At 34.6% G+C, this 21,439-nt stretch overlaps 1 protein-coding gene across 1 annotated transcript; it reads right to left on the bottom strand.

The window, feature by feature from the left end:
- Positions 1 to 8,496: 8,496 nt before the first annotated feature.
- On the bottom strand, positions 8,497 to 18,113 carry LOC126728689 (ankyrin repeat-containing protein NPR4-like). The gene is made up of 3 exons (XM_050434477.1): positions 17,840 to 18,113; positions 16,873 to 17,018; positions 8,497 to 9,318 (listed from the first exon to the last, which is right to left on the bottom strand). The coding sequence occupies exons 1-3, from the start codon at positions 18,111 to 18,113 to the stop codon at positions 8,656 to 8,658; spliced, it is 1,083 nt and encodes a 360-aa protein (XP_050290434.1). The 3' UTR covers positions 8,497 to 8,655.
- Between the last annotated feature and the right edge of the window lie 3,326 nt (positions 18,114 to 21,439).

The following is a 21,439-nucleotide window of genomic DNA, read 5'->3' as shown; positions in this document are numbered from 1 at the left end:
AATCTGTCTTCTTTGGTCAATATTTGCGGAGAGCTTTTAAGTAGGATCCCCAACCTGAGGTTAAACATCTCTTAACAGAAGCTAACATGTAGGCTAGTGCACCACTAGCTTGAAGAAGGATTGACTTGTGACAGAGTTTTGTTATCTTTGATTCTCCTCCTTCTAACGTTTTATTGCTTTTGAATTTGATATTATGGGCATGTACCATGATAAAAACTCCTGGAGTAATTTTAGTTAATTAAAGTTCCTCTTATTACCCAAAAATTGAAAAACAAAGGCCTACATAAGATAATAACGGTAAAAGTGGGTATTTAAATAACTAAATATAACATGTATGACACTAAACCCAATGACCTAAGCTTTTGAGTTAAATGGTATCTGTAGAAAGGGAAAATTCCCGACCTATCACAAGCTGACACGTCACATTACCAAGTCCACAAAATACAGTCAATTACAAAGCAACACGTACTGCTACTAGGTTTTGCTATCACTATTCAGAAGCCAACAGAAATTTGCCAAGTGTCATGCAAAAACCAATCATGCATCAGCGCACGTGTAAGCAATGACACAAACAGTCTCGCACGTGTAAGCGATGACACAAGCAGCCTTGCACATGTAAGCGATGACACAAGTGGACCAATCAGGCTGTGACATGTGTCACCAATTAGACTCCGCCACGTGTTGCTCACCCACCTCCAAACTCCTATAAATAGAAGCCTTCCTAAGACATTTAGGAGGACGAAGATTCAAAAGTGAAAAAGCTCTGCGAAGATCAAGCCTCAAAGCCTTCAAGAACTTCAAAAACTTCAACCCCAAAATCAGAGAACATTCGAAGTAGAATCATCCAGATCATCTGCCTAGATCCTAAAGTTTGCGGGAATCAAGCCAAAAGTGTCTGAAAACATCAACAAATCATAAATCAGTGAAGCTCTATGGATCCAAGCCTCTAAAGCCCCAAAGAACTTCCACCACAAACCTTCGAAGACGAAGAACGCGAAGAACAAAGGATTTCTAACAAGCTCATAGCCAGAGATTCATTGTAATTCCGTTTCAGCAATCTTCGATCCATCCCTCAACCAAATTGAAGGATATTTTGTGTTCATGTTAAAACCACATTACCACAAATCCAATCAATAAGTCTTGCAAGGAGATCGAATCAGAGGATCACTCTTTTGTAATTTCAGAGAATTGTACTACACAATCATAAATACAAATTCGCATTTGTGAAACTATTTTACTCGTTTGATTTATTTCAAACTAGAAATTTAGTCGCTTACAAATTCTGGCACGCCCAGTGGGACATCTCTGCCTTTCATCTCATTCTCCTTCAAAGAAAGAAATCAACATCACCTTGCTACCAACTTCAATGGCCTCTGGCAAGAACATTCAAGCTTTAACAAAAACTACTTCAATTAGACTCGGTACGGCTACTACCAACAACTGCATTGGTGCAATAAATTGTAGGCAACCTAAAGCAAACAATCAACTTCAATCTCAATCAACCAAGGAAGCCAAGGTCCAGACAATCATCTCCTTAGACCCTCTTACAAGAAACAAGGTCATTAACAAGGACATCTCCACCTTGGAACACCTCAAGTATGGGGGCAAATCTTCTTCTTCCTACACAAGAAGTTGGTCGCACGATTTCTCTCACATCAAAGGGAACCCAAAAGATGAGATTCCACGTGCTCACATCAAATCACTTTCTTCTCCATCATCTTGGGAAGTTGTGTCAGTCATGATGACTAACACCTCTACCATGGAAGAAAAGATGGCCGAAATGGAACAAAGGGTTGTCCTTCTTACAAAAGCACTTGAAGATAAGGACCTCTAAATTGCAACTTTGATGAACAAACTTGAAGTACAAGATCTTGGTGAATCAAGCAATGGTCATAAATTCACATCTACGAAGGATGACGAAGGGAGAGAAATTGAAAACACTCCCCGATGAGAACAATCTACTTTAGTTGCTTCGTTGTCAGTCCAATAATTACAAGACATGATAACAAATACCATCCGAGCACAATATGGAGGTTCTTCTACAAGTTCTCTCACATATTCAAAACCTTACACAAAGCGCATTGACAACATGAGAATGACAAATGGGTATCAACCCCCCAAGTTCTTGCAGTTTGATGGCAAAGGAAATCCTAAGCAATACATTGCTCACTTTGTACAAACTTGTGAGAACGCAGGGACTCAAGGAAGCCTCCTTGTAAAGCAATTTGTCCGTTCATTCAAGGGAAATGCTTTTGATTGGTATACAGACTTAGAACCTGAGTCAATTGATAGTTGGGAGCAACTTTAAAGAGAGTTTCTTGATCGATTCTATAGCACACGTCGAATAGTGAGCATGATGGAGCTTACTAATACCAAGCAATGGGAAAATGAGCCAGTGGTCGATTATATCAATCGATGGCGTTCTTTGAGTTTAGATTGCAAGGATAGACTTTCTGAAATATCTGTTGTAAAGATGTGCATCCAAAGCATGCATTGGGAACTTCTTTACATCCTTCAAGGGATAAAGCTCCGAACATTTGAAGAGTTAGCAACTCGTGCGCATGACATGGAATTGGGTATCTCTAGCCATGGATGTACAAACCCTCCATACTTGAGGAAAGCAAAAATGAAGTAAGGAAGAATGACAGGAATGCAAAAGCCAACCTCAAAGACCCAATGGTTGTTAACACTGCCATAGTTAAGGTTCCAAGAAGAGGAGCAAAGGCAAATGAAGAACAGCTTGAAGGGTAGCAAAAGAATGAAGTGTGTCGCCTGACCTTTAAGGAACGTGAGCAAAAAGTATATCCGTTCCCTGATGAAGATGTGCCAAACATCTTAGAACAACTATTGCAATTGAAGCTGATTGAATTGCCAGAATGCAAGCGGCTAGAAGACATGGGGAAAGTTGATGACCCTAACTACTGCAAATATCATCGAATCATTGGCCACCCAATCCAAAAATGCTTCGTCTTTAAAGAACAAATCATGAAGCTTGCCAAAGAAAACAAGATTGATCTAAACTTTGATGAAGTTGTTGGGTCAAACCACATGACCGTTGCTTGTGATGTACTTCCAACTCTCAAGCAGGGGGCAAACACCAACCAAGCTCACAAGTTTATCAACAATGATGATGGCATAAGGATCGGCCCCATCAATGGGAAGTTCCTTAAACACTTCTACACTTGAAAATCAAGGATTGCTCCTTGGTAAGAGTTTAAACTGCCCACTGTAGCGCTGCAAGAGTACATGATGTCTTCCCATTACCCTTCAAAGCGTACCAATAAGGAGAAATTAATCCTACTCCATGTCACCAATTGTGAGTGTGGCGTAGTGGTTGGACGCCCGTGTATCCCTTGAGGCCAAGGTCTCGGGTTCGATTAGTGGTGATACCCATTATTACACACTACGCCCACTTTTTTGCAAAAAACACATAAGAAAAAAAAATAATTATAATAAAAAAAAAATTTTGTTGAACTACGTGATGACTTGATCCCTCTCTGGGGTACGTAGGCAGCTTGGTACTTATCACTAAGCTCAGTCACATGAAAAGAAGAAGGATGACCAGTCTAACTTGAGGAGTTTTCCAACAGTCATCAATGTGCTTTTAAGGTCCTTTTGGTTGGCAAGACATTGCTTAAAAAGATAGACGACTATTCAATAGGATGATCAAAGATCGATGTAGTAGAAAATGAAGACTCTAAGAAGTTGACGTTGCTTAACTTTCTTTGAAATGATGATGAACATAAGTTGATGCTTGGTTGTGGAGTAAAACAAAATATCCAACTTCTTTTGCAAGAAATGAAGTCTTCATGGCATTGCCCATCTTCAATGGATATTCTCCCACATTTCTACAGTATGCTTTGCATCACTTATCTCCTAGGGGCATCTTCTTGTACCTTGCAAGTTTAAGCTACACCATTTCTCTTCTAGGTTGTGCCACTTCATAACTCTGAAATTAGAACTACATCATTTCCCTTCTGAGTGGTGTTGTTTCACATCATATCTCTGAAATCTAGATGACGTCAACTTCCTCCGAAATGATGATAGATTATATATCTGAAGTCGGTGTGGCATCATCTCTCCTCTATGGGCATGTTCGTGCAATGTCAAAATTCTTGGTAGCATGCTCTGGCGTCTTCAAATGAGCTATGTTGCCTCTAAAAATTTGGTGCGACTTCAATGCGAGTGCAAATGCTAATGTGGAGTGTTGTCGTGGATTTATGGCAAAGATGAATGTTGGCACAGCTTCGACGAATGAAGTGTTGACGTGGTTGCTTCGATGCAAATGAAGTGTTGAATGTTGGCATGGCTTCGACACAGATGAAGTGTTGACATTGCTCCACGGCTTCAATGTAAATGATGGTGCAACTTCAATGTGAGTGCAAGTGCTGATGTGGAGTGTTGTTGTGGCTTCATGACAAAGATGAACGTTGGCATGGCTTCGATGCAAATATTGCTTCATGGTAAAGATGAACGTTGGCATGGCTTTGGTGCAAATATTGCTTCATGGCAAAGATGAATGTTGGCATGGTTTCAGTACAAGGACAAATGCTGGCACGACTTTGTTGCAAAAAAACTCTTGATGCGGCTTTGTTGCAAAGACTCTTGACATAGCAGGTTTCAACATCTTCAAAGTCTTGGTAGCATGCTCTGGCGTCCTCAAATGAGCTATGTTGCCTCTAAAAATTTGGTGCGACTTCAATGCGAGTGCAAATGCTAATGTGAAGTGTTGTCGTGGCTTTATGGCAAAGATGAACGTTGGCACAGCTTCGGCGAATGAAGTGTTGAATGTTGGCATGGCTTCGACACAAATGAAGTGTTGACATTGCTCCACGGCTTCAATGTAAATGATGGTGCAACTTCAATGCGAGTGCAAGTGTTGATGTGAAGTGTTGTTGTGACTTCATGACAAAGATGAACGTTGGCATGGCTTCGGTGCAAATATTGCTTCATGGCAAAGATGAACGTTGGCATGACTTTGGTGCAAATATTGCTTCATGGCAAAGATGAATGTTGTCATGGTTTCAGTACAAGGACAAATGCTGGCACGACTTCGTTGCAAAAAAACTCTTGATGCGGCTTTGTTGCAAAGACTCTTGACGTGGCTGCGTCGCAAAGATTCTTGAGATGGCTGTGTTGAAAAGACAAGTGTTGGTGCAGCTTAAGTGCCAAGGGAAGGATACTGCATAACAAAAACAAGCAACAACAAATTGTCAGAGGAAAATATCATGGCATTGAAAAAAAAAAAAAAAAAAAGAGCTTCAATTTTAATCACTAGCCTGTTAAAAAAAAAAAAAAAAAATTCTCTGCATAATTTCTCTACACTTAAACTATCATACTACCCACTGAAGGCTGTTTGTACAACTCAATGCATGCCGCCGGATGGCCTTATATAGAGATTTGTGGAGCTCAAAGTCATATTTTGCAAACACTCAAGGTCAAGGAAGTCTGCACCAAACCTTGAAAAGAAAAGGGCGCTCATAAATATATCATACTATTAGAAAGAAAATATTACATTAGATCTCAAAAAAAAGTACTTATAGGCCTGCAAAAGTACACATGTCATCTAAAATACTACTGCACTAGACCTGGGATGAAAATCTTGCCCACATATTTTTCAAAGCTGCCGACCTTGAAAGCAAAAACACTTGCTGGTTTACTAATGTCAAACACTGTCAGAGTTGCCAAAGACATTAATCCACTGTCAGAGCCGCCGAAGACTATAGATCCAAGAAACTGACATCACAGAAGTCTTCTACAGCCTTCGATCCACCAAACCTGAAAATTCCAGGCCCAAATGCGCTGCCACAAGCAGCCACAAACTCCTAAACATCCCACGGGTTTCTCATTCAAATCTGTTTTTTGTCTGGATAAACATGCATCCTAAGTGATTTAAGATTTACGTTATGTTCTTTTTTTAATAAAAAAAATGTTAATTGTGACAATGTTTTTCCTAATATATATATATATATATATATATATATATTTATGTAAGGATTCAATTCGTGACGGCCCCAAAATAGTATTGGGTTCGCACGTTGAGGGCCCAAACAATTTAATTTGTAGAGTGTGGGTTTGAAAGGTTAGGCCTTGGTCACCGAACGGTGGTTAGTCGTGGTGTTCATACAGAATTAAACCATGTTCGCTCGAGGAGTCTTTCTCCTCGAGACGATCTGGGAGGCTCTGGTTCTTGGCCTTTTTTCCCAGCCTTTTCTTCGGATTGCTTGCTTCTTCTTTTATATTAGCCTGTATCCCTTATCCTACGTCCACGTGTAGGTTCAACGTTCCAGGACTGATACTTGTCCCATCAGCCCATACCCAAAGTGGTTGGAGGTGGTTGCCAAAGCTGAAGAGCATGGTTCTGTCAGGTGCAGAGTATTCAATGGCAGTAATGGCAGCTTTCCCTTTGTCCTTGGTCGCCATACTGTCTAGCGGGCCTTTCTCTATCAACGCAGATATTTTAGGTTTTTCCCAAAACTGTTCTTATACCGTTCTTGCCCTTTCTTTCAGGAGGGCCACGAGGATGCCGAGGACAGAGTCATCCTCGGCTATGTCTCAAGATTACTTGGACTTTTATTATACGTTCTCGGCTATATCCCTCCTCGGCTCGAGCCTTGGGCCCCAATGTAAAAATGGGCTAGGGTCACAAATTATTGGGCCCCACAATATATATATATATGTAATAATTCTCATTCTCTTATAATTCAATTTGTATTTTTTCCCTATGTATTCTTTAAAAAAAAAAAAAAAAAATACTTGATAAACATGCACCTAAGTGATATAATTTTTACATTTTGTTTTTTTTTTTTTCCTTTTTTAAATGTTAATTGTGACCATTTTTTCCTAATAAATATCTTTTTCCTAATAATCCTCATTCTCCTATGATTCCTAGATTGATTAGAAATCTAATTTTCTCACAATTGAAAATTCTCTATGTACATAGAGTTTTTAGTGTTTATATCCTTATATATTTTTGCGCATAGTTTCTTTTTTTTCTTCTTTTTACGGCTACTTCTATCCTTTTTTTTTTTCTTTTTTTTCTTTTTTTGTGTGGATAGAAACACTATTTATTGTTCTAATCAATTTTTTCTCTCCCCCATTATTAGTAATTATTATTCTATTATGATTTCTATGTTGATTAAAAATATAACTCTCTTTTTGTTTGGTTTTTTTTTTTTTTTTTTTTTTCTTATTACTTAGGGAATTTGCCGTTTGTGAATTCCATAGTAGAATCTTTATCAAACCTATCACCACACTATTGCATGTATGTATTTCTCTTCTTTGTTTTGTGTGAGAGTGTTTTCTAAAGGTTTTTCTTATGAGTCATAAAGGCAATTTTAAATCCATGAAATCCATTATATAAACCTCTATAAATATTTATGATTTATCTATTTATTATTTAAGAATTATCAAATTTTGTATTCTCTCCTAAAATAAGGATTTCATCTTTCTATTCATAGTTTGTATTTGCGTTATGTTTATATGTGTGTTATTAAATTAAATTAATTTTCTTGAATAGTTTTAAAATTTTTATGTTACTATTTCTCATTTTTATTTTTGTTGTTAGTAATATTATGAATCTGTTTGTAAATCGCTTATTTTGCTGAAACTGAAAACTTTTTGCTGAAAGTATGTTAAAAAAAAGAAGCTAAAAGCTGACTTTTGGAGCAATGAGACTCACTTAACAGTGCAATGGGACCCACTTTAGGAGCAAAAAATAAGTTAAAAGGTAAAATAAGCTAATTTTTCTCAAATCCCAAACACAACCTATATGTGTGTGGAAGAGATTGTTTAACATTATGAGCATGTAACTTTTTTTTTTTTTTTTTTAATTTCACTATAATTAATTTTTGTTTTGGTTTTTACAAATATCAATATTCGAATCTATATTTAGCACCCACAAGATATTTGAATAATATTCATGAAAAATAAAATCTATAACGTAGCATGTTATAAATATCAACAGCATATTTCTTCGCAAGATTGCTATAATCTAGTAATATTAAATCTACATCATGAAAAAGAATCCTCACCTCAACTTAATCTTGCAACTTTGGTTGAACTAATTATTATTATTTTTTTTTTAACTTTATATCCTTTTTCTACCTTAGGACTCCTTTAATATTAAAATTTTACAACTATCCACTCATGTTTAAGGAGATCCTATTTAGATCAAAGAGGCTATTAGTGTATTAAAATGTAACTCTAAATAAAGGTTTTAAAAAAAAATCTCAAGTAGTTTATATGCTCTTCTAGTGCATAACACAATTCAAAAGTAGCTGAAAATGTCATTATAAGACAATTGATAAGTTAGAAGAGAATTATGTTTTTATTTTACTTGATACATAATTTATATGGTCTAGACTAAAGTGATTATCAATTTATTATTTCTTAATAAAATTATTATAAAATTTTATAGTCGAAACAATGCATATGGGAATGATACTAGTTATTAATATAATTAGCTTCCTAAAAATGTCTTTTCGGTCCCGTCACTGGCTAGAAAGAAGTTCCTTTATTACTCATAAAAGCACGCACAGGGATGAGAAATATCTAATTTCTCATTGCCTTATTACATAAAAATAAATCATGGCAATACAGTAATATAGATAAGATTTTTGACATTTAGTTCATGATGGAAAAAGGAAGAGGAGGTTAAGCCCATTTTCGCTTAATGGTTGTCAGCAAGTAACGAGGAGTGAATTTCTGGGGAAGTACCGTCTTCAATATTTTCTTGGTAAGGGCTCGCAAAGTACTGGAGAATGCTTTGTACAATGGGAATTGCATAAGCGCAAACACACAGACAGGAAGGAACGCAGCAGTATAAATCACAGTCGTAGTCCAAGATGTCTTCTTAAAATGAATAATGAGCAAAATAGTAGCCGCGAAACTAAGCATGGTTGTTGTGACAGAGAAGAAGAGCAACGTGAACCCTAATGTCAGCTTCCGCGGAAGTGATATACGGAAATTTTCATACTCAAATGGAGAAGAGAGAATGGAGAGGAACATGACAACGGAAGTCAAAGAGCTCGCAAGGGAGAGAACGTCCATGATAGTGAAGAACAGGAAGAATGGAGAGTGAAGGAAAACTGGATGGCCTGTGTCGTCGTTACCCCCTGGGACAGTGTAGGCAGCCGCGAAAACTACAGTGGCAACGAGGACCGCGACTGCAGAGCATGATTGAGAGGTCTCCTTTATCCACTTTTGCGCGTTCTCGAGAAGTTTAGAGTGTTTCTCTTTGAATAACTCTTCTGCTGTCATTTGATTAGTTCTGTCGTGGTGCATGACATAATGGTCAGGAATTATTTTCTGCACACGCTACATTCATGAAATAAACCAATCACATGGTCAGAACGATCTTCATTCATATTTTTAACACTAAGGGTTTATTTGGATGCAATTTATTTTGTTGAAAATTAAAAATTGAAAATTGAGAACACTGTAACAAAATAATTTTTAAATATGTAAATAATGTCGTAGGACTCATTTTTAATATTTTTTTTTCTGAATAAAGTGATTGTGGGTCCCATGAACATTACATAAATAGTGTATAAATAGTAACTTTGTCCCCTAAAAAGTGTGCAGTAGAAGGAAAAAAAAAAAAAATAGAGAAAAACGTAAACACAGAAACGCCGGATCCAAACACTCACTAAATTTCACTTTTGGAGTTTTTTTTTTTTTTTTTTTTTGACAATTAAGCTTAAAAGCTTTCATTTTAATTATTATTTTTTTTCGTCAAAGAGATAGAAGTATATTAAAAGAAGAAAAGTGAAACAGTATACAGAAAGAGACTTGGCTGAGGATCTGTAATACAAAAAGCCATGCAAAACCACGCATCGTGGCCTACCATTCCCACGAAACCAAACAAAAAACAGTAAAAGAAAGTATAAACTAAACAAGCCACTAAGAGGGTCCACAGCAAGTTCCTTATAATCAGCCAAGGGTCTTAACAAGAAAAACTTAATAACTTAATTTTGAGTCCGCTTTCAAAATAGTTATTTCGTTCACTACCATAAGTGATCTTGCTAATGGTGCTAAATAGTTACCCGAGGCATGCCTAGTCATGTAATACCTCACCCAACCATATCCACATGTCAAATGCTGTCACATCATAAAACAAAGAAATTTTCTAAGAATACAATAAAATTTCACAACGTTCATATAAAAAAAAAAAAAAATTCACAACAAATTGAGGTTTCAATCCACATATATCAAAATAAAATAAAACAAAATAAAAAGAAGATTATATCAGGACTTATCACAACTTAAAACAAAAGTGCTGTGAAAAAAATTTGTGAGTTTCTGTTGTGCATTTAGACTTTCTCTAAAACAAAATTAGGGTTTTAAATATTTTTTTAAAAATTAAATAAAAATTTCCCCACTTTTTTCTCTGCAATTCTCACGCGTCTTTATCACCATCTCAATATCTCATCCTCAAAAGCTGGGAGGACTAGAAATCTAATGACATGCGTGCATAATTAAGCTCGTTCTCTCTCCCATGGATTTACCCATCTAAGCCCATTCGCTAGAATTTGCAGCCACTTTAAATCAAGTTCCAAATAACAAGTTCGTTCGAGCTTAAGTTAAAGCACACAAGACTGTAGGAGTTGGGGGCCAACGCTCCTTGTGACATAACTCATTAGCTTATTTAGGGATGGGCCAGACTTCAAACTTTTTTATTTTTTTTATTTTTTTAATCAGACTATTTTTTTTTTTTTTTTGAGAAATAATTATAACATGCTGCTAACCCCGCAGCTCGAATCCTTTCCCCCTTAGACCCCCAAGCACTTTGTACATGGGAAGGTGCCAATTCAGCTACAAAACCTTTGGCAGACTATCTTATAAAAATTAATGTTTCTAATAGTACTTTTTGTTATTTATTTAACTAGTCTCTAACCCGTGCGATGCACGAGAAAATTATTGACTATGAAAAAAAACTAACAATGAATGAAGAATTTAAATTATCGTTTATGTAATGTTGTTGACAGTGCTAAATAGCCTTAAAAATCTGAGAGAAACCCATGGAATAGATTTGAAATTTGTTCACAAAGAAAGAAAGCCTTACGTGAAAAAATATATTAAATTAGTATAAATAAAAAAATTAACTAAAATAGTCCAATTTAAAAGGTTTCAAAATAATAATAGTCCAATTCAAAATATAAATAAATATATTAAATTAGTACAAATAGAAAAATTAATTAAAATAGACCAATTTAATATAGAGACATATATTTCTTTATATATTATTGGTCAAAATTCATATAATTTTTTAAAGATGTTTTAACTAATATATCAATACCAGACCCAAATCTTTACCCAAAAATAATAATAACAACTATATTTTCTAGAATATTACAATTATAATATGAACCTAAAAATAATGAAAAGAAAAATGAAAAAGAAGAAGAATAGGTTGACAAAAAATAGAAGAGAGAAACATGACATGCATATTACATGGTAGAATGGAGGATCTCAAAATTGAAATGAAATGTGGTTTGGTGTTTTGGTAAAGAAAGAGGTTTCAAGATTTTGAGTTGATTTAAATAGACCAAAAGCTACGCTTAAACCCAAACCCAACTAAAAGTTAAGCTTAAGCCCAAATCCAAAACAAAATTTTTCCTGCCAATTTCATCCTGTATTCCCTCCCCCGTACTTGCCAATTGTCACATCAACTTCTCATCAAAGCCAAACAATCTTTATTTTATTTACATTTTCTTCTCTCTCTCCAAAGTCCCACCGCACATTCATTCACTCTTTATTTTTACTTCTTCCTTTTGTTTGTTTCCTTCTTCCTTCTGCAGCATCGTAACTCCCACCAGTTGTTATCATCTTCGATTTGTTCTTCTCAGTTCTCAAGCCTACATTTCCTGTTGCAAATCCAGGTTCATAGTTTCCTTTTTATCAATTTTTTCTTTTATTTTTCTCTCCCATCTCCTTTCTTCCCCAAGATTTCACTCTCAAGGTATGAAAAATTTTCAGTATTCACATTTTGGCCTGGCCGGAATGGAACTATATTCAAAACATTGGTCCACGCCGTGTCGGAGCCATGTCAGAGAAGTGGAAAAAAGAAAAGAAAAGACACCGCTCGGACACATCGACGTCTGTTCTGAGGGAGCATTCTTCTTCCTCTGCTTCTTCAGGACATCGATCTCTGTTTTGAGGAAGAAGATGTCTGTTGGTTTGTGGGTATGGTAGGTTTTGATTGAGAAATCTGTAGGTATGGTGTCTTTAGATGCTTTGCTATTGGTTTGCCATGGGTCTAATCGTTGGGGGAGCTGGTAGGGAGGAGCATAGAGGAGCGTTAGGTTTGCGGAGCTGGTAGAGGGAGAGAAGGCAGGATGTGAAATTTGGAGAAAGAGAAGGCAGAGCATCGGGGTCGGGTTTTAGAAAAGTTTTATTATGGTTTTTTTTTTTTTTTTTAATAATATTGTGCTGATGTGGAAAATTGTGAGAGTTTCAAAAGTTTCGGTTTTATATGTATATATAGATTAATTTTCAGATGTTTCATCAATTTCAAACCTTATAGTTCTATTGATTGATAATTAAAAAGAATATGTAAACAAAAAGAAGATAAGAAAAGCCCATATATATATATATATATATATATAAAAATTAGGCTACTAAAAAAAAACTTACAAACTCATGTATTAAAGCATATGATGAGGTCCACTTCAACACATAATAAACAAATGTTAATTACTTTTTTTATGAATGATGACACGTCAATTTATCATATTTATCTACTAAAATTTATAGCTCACTCTAAATATATATTGAAGACAAAACTTAGATATAATTTTCTTTTTCAAAATTTTTTTTGGTTGGGTTCTATGGGCCAATTTGTAGATTTTTAGGGAGAGGTGGGCCAAGAGTAATTATCTTGGACCTAAATATTAAAAAATGCAGAATATATATACTACTATGTTTTTTTTGTACATGAACAGCTCCGTCCCTGAGCTTGTTTCTTCCCAAATCTTAATGTTACAAGCCACTAGTATATATTACTAACGGATATTTGATAGTCTTTTGAATTTATTGTTTATGTACAGACTAGTAGGTATAATAAGAGAGTAAGAGCCCATTTTGCGGAAACACTATACCCAGCTTCCCTCTCATCTCTTTGAAAAAGGTCCAAACTAGAAGTAGTCCAATTGCTTCAGTACACATGTCCAGTGCGTAAAGGAAAATAAGAAAAAGGCAATCACTCTCTCAAAGTAAACTCTAACTTGCCCAAAATCTTGTTGAATTTAATTTGCTGAGTTTTGAGGAAAGAAATGAGGTGGAAATTTGGAGAGGGAATTATAGATAAGAATGGAGAAGAAGAAAAAGAAAAAAGAAAATAGAGAAATGGTTAATTGTATTTTATTGTATTATCTTTATTTTTTTTTTAAGTAAAAAAGCTGATTTGTTGGCTTAGTTGACATTTTTAATGGAAGTTAGAGTAATAGATTTTGGTGGAATGACCAATTGGAAAAAGGACTCAAACTTAGGGATCTCAAATTAAAAATTTTAAATTTAAAGGACCAAAATGAATACAACCCAACATAAAGAGACAAAATTAAAATTTAGTTTTTTTTTTTTTTTTCAATAATTAATAAGAAGTTGAATAAAGAAATTTCACAATGAAAACTATTGATTTTTTCTTTAGTAAAAAGCAAGTGTTTTCTAGTTATTTGTTATGACGGGAATGATGGACAATTTTCATAAAGTTCCACAAATTCGGTTCAGAAAAAAAAAAAAAAAATTTTTTTTTTTTTTGAGGGAAGAATAAAAAAGGTTTAATTAATAAGCAATAAGAACAGGATACGCTAGAATTAAAGGGTAAAAGCAAAGAATAATCTCTTAATATTATAGAATCATGCCACCTAAAGTGAATTAACTCATTAGAAGAAAAACCCTTTACTTTCAAATGTCTAGTCGGATCGAGAGCAATCACAAGGAAGAGCGAGATATGGAGTTAGAAGTCGAGAGATTGTCAAGCTTGGCCAAATAAAAAATGATAGACAAAGGCTACTAATAAGAATCTCTCTCACTCTTTTTTAAATATTTTTTTAATCAGAGCCCATTGGCAGTAGCAATAAAAAGGCTAAAACAATACCAGCCCAAAAACAATCATAATCCAGCCCACAACAGGTGAAAAAAAGAAAAAAAAGCAACACAAAAAATTTCCTAATACTTTTCATAACAGTTGAGCTACCAAATTTTTATTGGTTCTTATCTATAGTCACTATTAATATTACTTTTTTACTTATCACAAATAATATACCTACTAAATCAACTAGGTGTGAAATTTTTTGCATCTATAAACTTTCTCAAGAAAAAATTGGACAAAATATTTGAAATAGGCAAAATATTGTTAATGACAAAACACATTAAACTCTTGAGGTTGGAAGGGAACAATTTATAAATATTAGGAAAATATTTGGATTTATCTTTATTTTCTTTTATTTTTTTTCTTCAAAAGAAAATCTAGATGTTGAATATTTGGATTCCACTTTCTTTCTCCAAAATGAAGCCGGATGTTGAACATCTGGATTCCAATTTTTGTTAATTCTTTTCACCCAAAGCAAATCAACATTTGAATTTCATTATTTGTTTTCCTATACAAATATGGATGTTGAAGATTTTGATTCACGTTTGAAGGAATTTTCTCTTTAATTTTTTTTTTTTTTTTAAAAACCTGGATTTCAAATCAATAGATCTTGAAGATCCAGATTCCACACATCAGTAGTTCGTTCCCTTCAAGCCTCTAAAACTTAATTTATTATACAATCAACAATATTTTGTCAACTATCCCTAAGATATAGAGCATATATGTATGTCATAAATAAGGTCCAAATATCCAAATTAGGCCTTATATCTATGAGTAATATTATGTCCACATATATTTTTAGGCGAAAACATCACTTTGGTCCCTACATTTTGGGGTTACAATAAATTTGGTTCCTACATTTTTGTAGCAATTAATTTGGTCCCGGTTATTTTCAACTTGTAATAAATTTGGTCCATGCCGTTAACTTACTAACGAAAAATGCCTACGTGGCAAATGGTGTGAACAGTTGGCATACTTGACGCTAATGTGATATTAAAATAGTAAAAAAAATGCCCTATTAGCACTCACAATATTTCTATTCGTTCCCTCACAACTTTCGTTCCATTCCATGAAACCCAAAACCATAGCCACAAAGCCAAAAACCCAAACTCACAATATCTCCACTCACTTTCTCAACGCTACTGCAAAACTGTTCATCAACTTCAGTTCATTATCGAAAATTTCATAAACAAAAGAACGAAAAAAAAAATCCCTTCAATATTTTCTATCGCTTTCCTTTTCGTGTTCCTAACTTTGTCCCTGGAATCATTTACATATTGAGAAAAATTCCTTTTGGAAAATTTTTGTTGGATTTTGTTTTTTCATCAGTTTCGTGAGAAAATCTCAAAGGTTTTATGTATTTGAACTATTTTTGCTGAATTTCAGAGGGGTTTTGTGGATGATTGAGATTTGAATAGGTTCTATATCTAGGTTCACGTTCAAAATCATCTGGGTTCATGTTTTTAGTCTTTGGTTTTTAATTTTATTTCTTTATTTCTTTTTCTTTTTTCATTCCAATTGATAAATTAATTTTTGTTTATTCAAATGTTGATGGAGCATTTTTTATTATTATTTTAATGCCACGTCAGCATCAAGTATACCAATTGTTCAAATCATTTGGCACTTTTTATTAGTGAGTTAACAGCAGGGACCAAATTGATTGCTACAAAAATGTAGAGACCAAATTGACTGTGACTCCAAAATGAAAGGACCCAAATGGTGTTTTTGCCATATTTTTACAACAAATCCTAAGTGTTAGGTTGTTATTGGTTGTTATGAATGAGTAAAAATTTAATTTATCTTGTGAATTCAAATTAAAACCAATAATAACTTATTATTTATAATTTCTTGTGAAAATACTGTAGACGTAGCACTTCTTAATATCTATAGATACCGAAGAAGATTATATCTAAATTCTAAAGATACTGAAAAAAGTGAATAAGGCAAATGGAATCTTCAAGGAAAACAAGTGAACACACACCAAGAGCGAATAAAAAAAAGACTCCACAAACACCAAAAGCAATCAACCACTTCATCTAAGGAACATAAAAATATTTTTTGTTATAAGTTTTGAGCTATTGGCAGTCTACTGTAGCTCAGGTGCCAAAACTTTTAGGAATAGCAACATTGTTGAAGTGTGTTTTTTGTGGAATGAGTTGCTAAAATTTGTATTTTTAGCTTTAAGAGCTTTATTGTGAATATGCTGTAACTATCAAGTGTTTGTATATATAGTCATAAGGCCAACAAATTGGAAACTATTGGTGTGCATCCAATTCACCAATTTGATGAATCCAACCAACCCAACATCTTGTGTTAGCTTTTGTCGGTGGGTTTATATTTTATTTTAAGCCTTAGGTTGGGTCGGATAAGGGTTGATAGTTTTTCCTGCCAATCTGACTCAATCAAGCCCACCATAATATTAGTTTATTTTATTTTACTTTTTTTAATTTTAACTTATTTTGGTATCTCGAAAATTAGTTTTAATGAATTTAAAATTTTAGAATATAATAAGGCATAATATGTAAAATTTAATAATTTATTTAAAAAAAGGTGTTTTAATAGTTAATGAAAATTTCTTTTTTATAAGACATGAAATATGTAAACACAAATGCTAAATCCACCAATCCAACCCTACCCCTTTCTACACATATAAAAGTAACAGATCGGATCGGTTTAGGAATTTTCTAATTTTAATGTTTCCAAAAAAGCTAAATTTACTACTTCTGCTCCTTGAAATTATTATTATTATTTGGGGTGGAGCGGTGAATAGAGATGCTTACCTCGAACCATTTCAACTCCTCCTGCAATTGGAAAGCAGGACCAGGTTGGGGTCCCCGATCATAGTTCTTCATGTCGGCAACATGATGCAATATAGTGTAGCCTTTCTTATCAATCCGTGAAGCCAGCCTACGAGTCAGTGGCGGAGCTAGGATTTTAGTTTAGGGGGGACAAGATTAAAAAGAATAGCGATAGTTACATATTATGTGAATGAAACACAGTTGAAATCGTGTTCATGATTTTCAATTATAATTGCAAAAACTTCAAAACAAACCTTGGCTATAAATTACTTTGGTTACTTAGAACTAACAAAAGTTACAAAACACCTTTGAAAATGATGCAACTTTAAGCACATCTGAAAAACTATTAAGGATTTCCTCTAGACACTTTAAATTCAAAAGTTTAGAGAGCCAAGGGAGCTAGCGTGAAACTCCCCTGTTTCATGACTTTAAAACAGAGTATTTTTCCCTACTTTTGAAACTTTGCAGCAATAGCAACTTGTTGACCCATAAAACCCATGGATTAGCTAGCTGAGATTCCCTCAAAATTATTGATTTTCAATTAATGTAAAACACAAAAAGTTTTGTAAGACTTCTAATAAAAATTAGAAAAGAAAGAAAAAAAAAACTATCGTGAGTCCATAATTAAGTTATTAGTTTTTTTTTTCTTTCAAATAATATGTAAAACTTATCTTTTCTTATCAAAAAAAAAAAATTGTGATACTTATCTCTTGACTCTTAGTTAAAAATATCAAACTAATCTAAAAATCTAGTAAGAGGGGGCAAAATAAGCATTGGGCTGCTATATTAAAAGAGTTTGGGGGAAGGTCAGGGGGGGCATTTGCCCCCTCTCGACCCCCCTTGGCTCCGCCCCTGCTACGAGTCATTGTTTTCATCTTCTTAATGCGCTGGAAGATTTCTTTTTTGTGGTGGCTAATGGCCACATGTAATATGTTTTCCTCGTCCCTACTGACGTGCTCAATTCCCTGAGGTTTCACCAGAATCACGCTGTCAACTATTTCTACTATTCCTTTGCTGGCTGCGATAAGCAATGGGGTGTAAGATGTCTGATCGGTTTGTTCCTCCTCGGTTTGCTCCTCCTCGGTTTGTCCCTCATCCAAACTTGGACACCCTACGTGAATCGCAATGTTTTCTGTTGTAGGATTGTGAAGCTGAATCCATGTAGTATCCACCTCTGCTAGAGTCTTGGTGAGTTTTAAAGCCAATGTATGCTTTACCTTCATCCGCCAGAGTTTACTGATAGCGGGACATGCTATACAAGATATATTATGCATGAGAGAGATCACTAAGTATCTTATATCGTTGTAAAAGCGGAAGCTTTGATACCAATATGTTGAGAATAGTAGAAGTGTAAATATCTATTTATTTTGTGTATCCTAATAACAGTGGATTTATGCTAAATAGAAATACAAAACAAAATAAATAATCACACGGGAATATAAAGATTTATGTGGTTCGGCTTTTGGCCTACATCTAAGGACGGCGTTAAGGAGAAAGTTTCACTAATAAAAGAAAAAGATTACAAAGGTGGTATCAAAACACTCTCACAAAGCCCAAACCCCAAATACACCCAAAAGAGCTCCCCCTCACCAGAAGCATGTGACTAGAGACATGGATGGAGTTGTTATTGGACTAGGGGGGGGCAATGGCCCCCCCTAAATATTTTTTAAAAAATATTACTATATTAATAGGTACTAATTTTAGCAATTTTGTTCAATAAAATTATACTTGCCCCCCCTTAATAATGCCATAAATTCTTTTGAGAGTAATTTTATAGCCACAAACGTTTTTACAACGTTTATACAAATTATTGAGACAGCAAATTCTTATTAGTTCGTACACTTGCATCACTTTTTACTTATCAATAATCACTCATCATATTAACAATTTGTAAAAAAAAATTGTAGTTTTAGCATTTTTCACCTTTTAAAGGATATAAAAAATTAATAGATTAAATCTAAAACAAAATATACAAGTCCAAAAAAATTAGTCTAACAACAAAAATTACCAATAATAAAACTAAAAAAATTAAGCCTAATCAATCTATTTTACCAAGAACAAACAAATTGGCCATTTAAAAAATTTTAAACAAAAATCCTTAGTAGTAAAGTCATAAAGGCAGTACCAAACGACCTAGAGCTCATATGGCTATACAAGCCAAACGACATGCGGTTTAATACAACTCAACACTCTCCTGTTATACGACCTGTCGTGGATACAGGGCAACGACATGGCATTAACCGATTCTAAAGATTGTTATTGTATTTTGTTTAATTAGTTACTGTAAGTTCTAACCGTTAGTTTGTTAGTTGCTTACTACGACTACACAATAAAAACAAAGCACCCTATATACAATGAGATCAAAAGTAGAGTCTCTCTAATTTTTTTCTTTGAGTTCTCACCCTAAATTTCTCACATATAGAGATGTCCGAAGTAGAAATATGAAAATTTTTATCTTTGAACAAATAGAAGGCCTAGCCCTGCCCCATAAAAAGCCATGAGCATCCTTGAGTGGAATGCCGTGGCTTAGCTCATTTAGTAGAAGTTTGGAATCTGTGGGCTATTATATGTGCATAATATATAGTCCAGATATTGTTTGTATTTACGTATGGTCCTAATCAATAGTAGATAGATTATGCTCTAGTAATTTCCTACTCGTTGCTTTTGTGGGTAGGGCAGTTGTTTATATCTATTTTGGAAGCAATTAAGGTGTCGATATCGAAGTCGCTTTGAAAAACAAAAATACAATTTAGATGTTGGTGTTTCTGGATCCACCAAGCCAACCTTGGATGGTGTCCTTAGCAAAGTTTTAAATTTTGTTTTGGTGACCATTTCGGTTTGGAATATTTCCACGTCGAATATCTTTTATGTTCCGAATTCCAATATATTTATCAGAAGGGTCAGGTTGATGAAAGTAAGTCTGAGCAGCTGAAGTCAAGTTAGTAAGGAATCTGAGATCAAACCTGGACTGAAGCTGCAGAAACAGAGCATTGGAAGGAAGACTGCTATTAGCTTCTGCATAAACGACTTTAGTTTTTAGACTTACTGCTTGTTGTGCTACTTGTAGTTTAGGATGTGTTTTAGTTAGCTTTATATTAAGGGTCGTGCTAACAAGTGCCTTTAGGGTAATGGTTAACTATCTATTTTAGGAAAGTTTTGACACCACTTTTAAAATGAAAAAAGTTATCGAAACATTAATTGTTTTTTTTTTTTTTTCCCATAAAAACTTTCTTTAAATGGATTGTTAACTATTGCCTTAAAAGTATCCGTTAGCATTTCCCTTATATTAATTATGGACACGTGTAGTTTTGTGATTGGTGTATTGTTCATAACCAATTTTGGAGGGAAGATCCAGATAGATAGGAAAGTTAGTTAGGCAGTTAGTAGCTTATTCCTTTGTATATATAGATTAGCTTGTACAATCAAATGGGTAATGCAATTATTGATTCATCAAAACTCTTATATGGTATTAGAGCACTCTGATTCTCTCTAGAACTTTCTTTCACCCCGAAAGCTTTTAGTCTCTATTTTGTTTTTCAAGGTCCTTCAATGGTAGCGACCATTGAGTCAGTCATCACCATTGATGAATAGAATCCATTTTACTTACACTATAGAGAAAATCTAGGGGCAATTCTAGTTGCTCAACCACTTGTCAATGATAATTACCCTACCTGGGTTAAATCAATGCAGAGAGCAATGGGGGCAAAGAGCAAGTTAGGGTTTATCAACGGAACACTTTCATTGACTCCTGTAATGGCAAAGGTTCCAGTTCTTGTTCAAACTTGGACTAAGTGCAACAACATGGTTATATCTTGGATACTCAATTGTGTTTCTCCAAAGATTCTTACAAGTGTGGTCTACAAGAACACAGATCTAGAGGTCTGGAACGATCTCAAGAATCGATTCTCTCAGAAAAATGGACCAAGACTCTTTCAGCTTCAGAAGGAGCTGGCAACAATTTCTCTGTGAGATCTCTCTATCATAGATCATTTCACTCAATTGAATGTTTTATGGGGTGAGATTGAGAATTACAAAGCTCTTCCATGTTCCACCTGTGGTTCTTGTACTTGTTCAATCAATGAGAAGCTAACACAGTATCAGCTACAAGATTTAGTGATGCAATTCCTTATGGGACTCAATGAGTCATATAGTCAGATCCAAGGGCAGATTCTGTTGATTGATCCACTTCCTTCAATTAATGTATTCCTTGCTTATACAAGATGAAAGTCAAAGAGCAATTGATCATTCCACTAGAGCTTATGTTGAGTCCACTGCTTTGGCAACTAAAGCTACTGGTGGATCTGGTTATGGTAGTGGAAATGCATCTGGTCATGATGGTAAAGGCAACAAGAACAAAGGGAAAGAGAGGCTTGTATGTAGCAATTGTGGAATCACAGGTCATGTTGCTGAGAAGTGCTACAAACTTCAATGGCTAATCAAGTTGGAGGTCTTGATCTTGGGTTTTTGGACTCAGATGCTATGCCACAACAATAGCCCTTCTCATCTCAACAAGCTTTTCCCTTCATTACAGATCAGTATCAAAAGATTT

This window comes from Quercus robur, chromosome 5 (genome assembly GCF_932294415.1).
Source record: "Quercus robur chromosome 5, dhQueRobu3.1, whole genome shotgun sequence".
NCBI lineage: Eukaryota > Viridiplantae > Streptophyta > Magnoliopsida > Fagales > Fagaceae > Quercus > Quercus robur.
Note: the sequence above shows the minus strand (reverse complement) of the source record. Positions and strands in the feature narration are given on the sequence as shown.

What these genes read in the sequence shown, in the direction of transcription:
- LOC126728689 (XM_050434477.1), bottom strand. Translation starts at nt 18,113, where the DNA reads ATGAAGGTAAAGCATACATTGGCTTTAAAACTCACCAAGACTCTAGCA. An exon ending in TCAGGGAATTGAGCACGTCA is followed by an intron (nt 17,019 to 17,839) that starts GTAGGGACGAGG and finishes CTAAAATCCTAG; the next exon opens with CTCCGCCACTGACTCGTAGG. An exon ending in AGGAGTTGAAATGGTTCGAG is followed by an intron (nt 9,319 to 16,872) that starts GTAAGCATCTCT and finishes TCATGAATGTAG; the next exon opens with CGTGTGCAGAAAATAATTCC.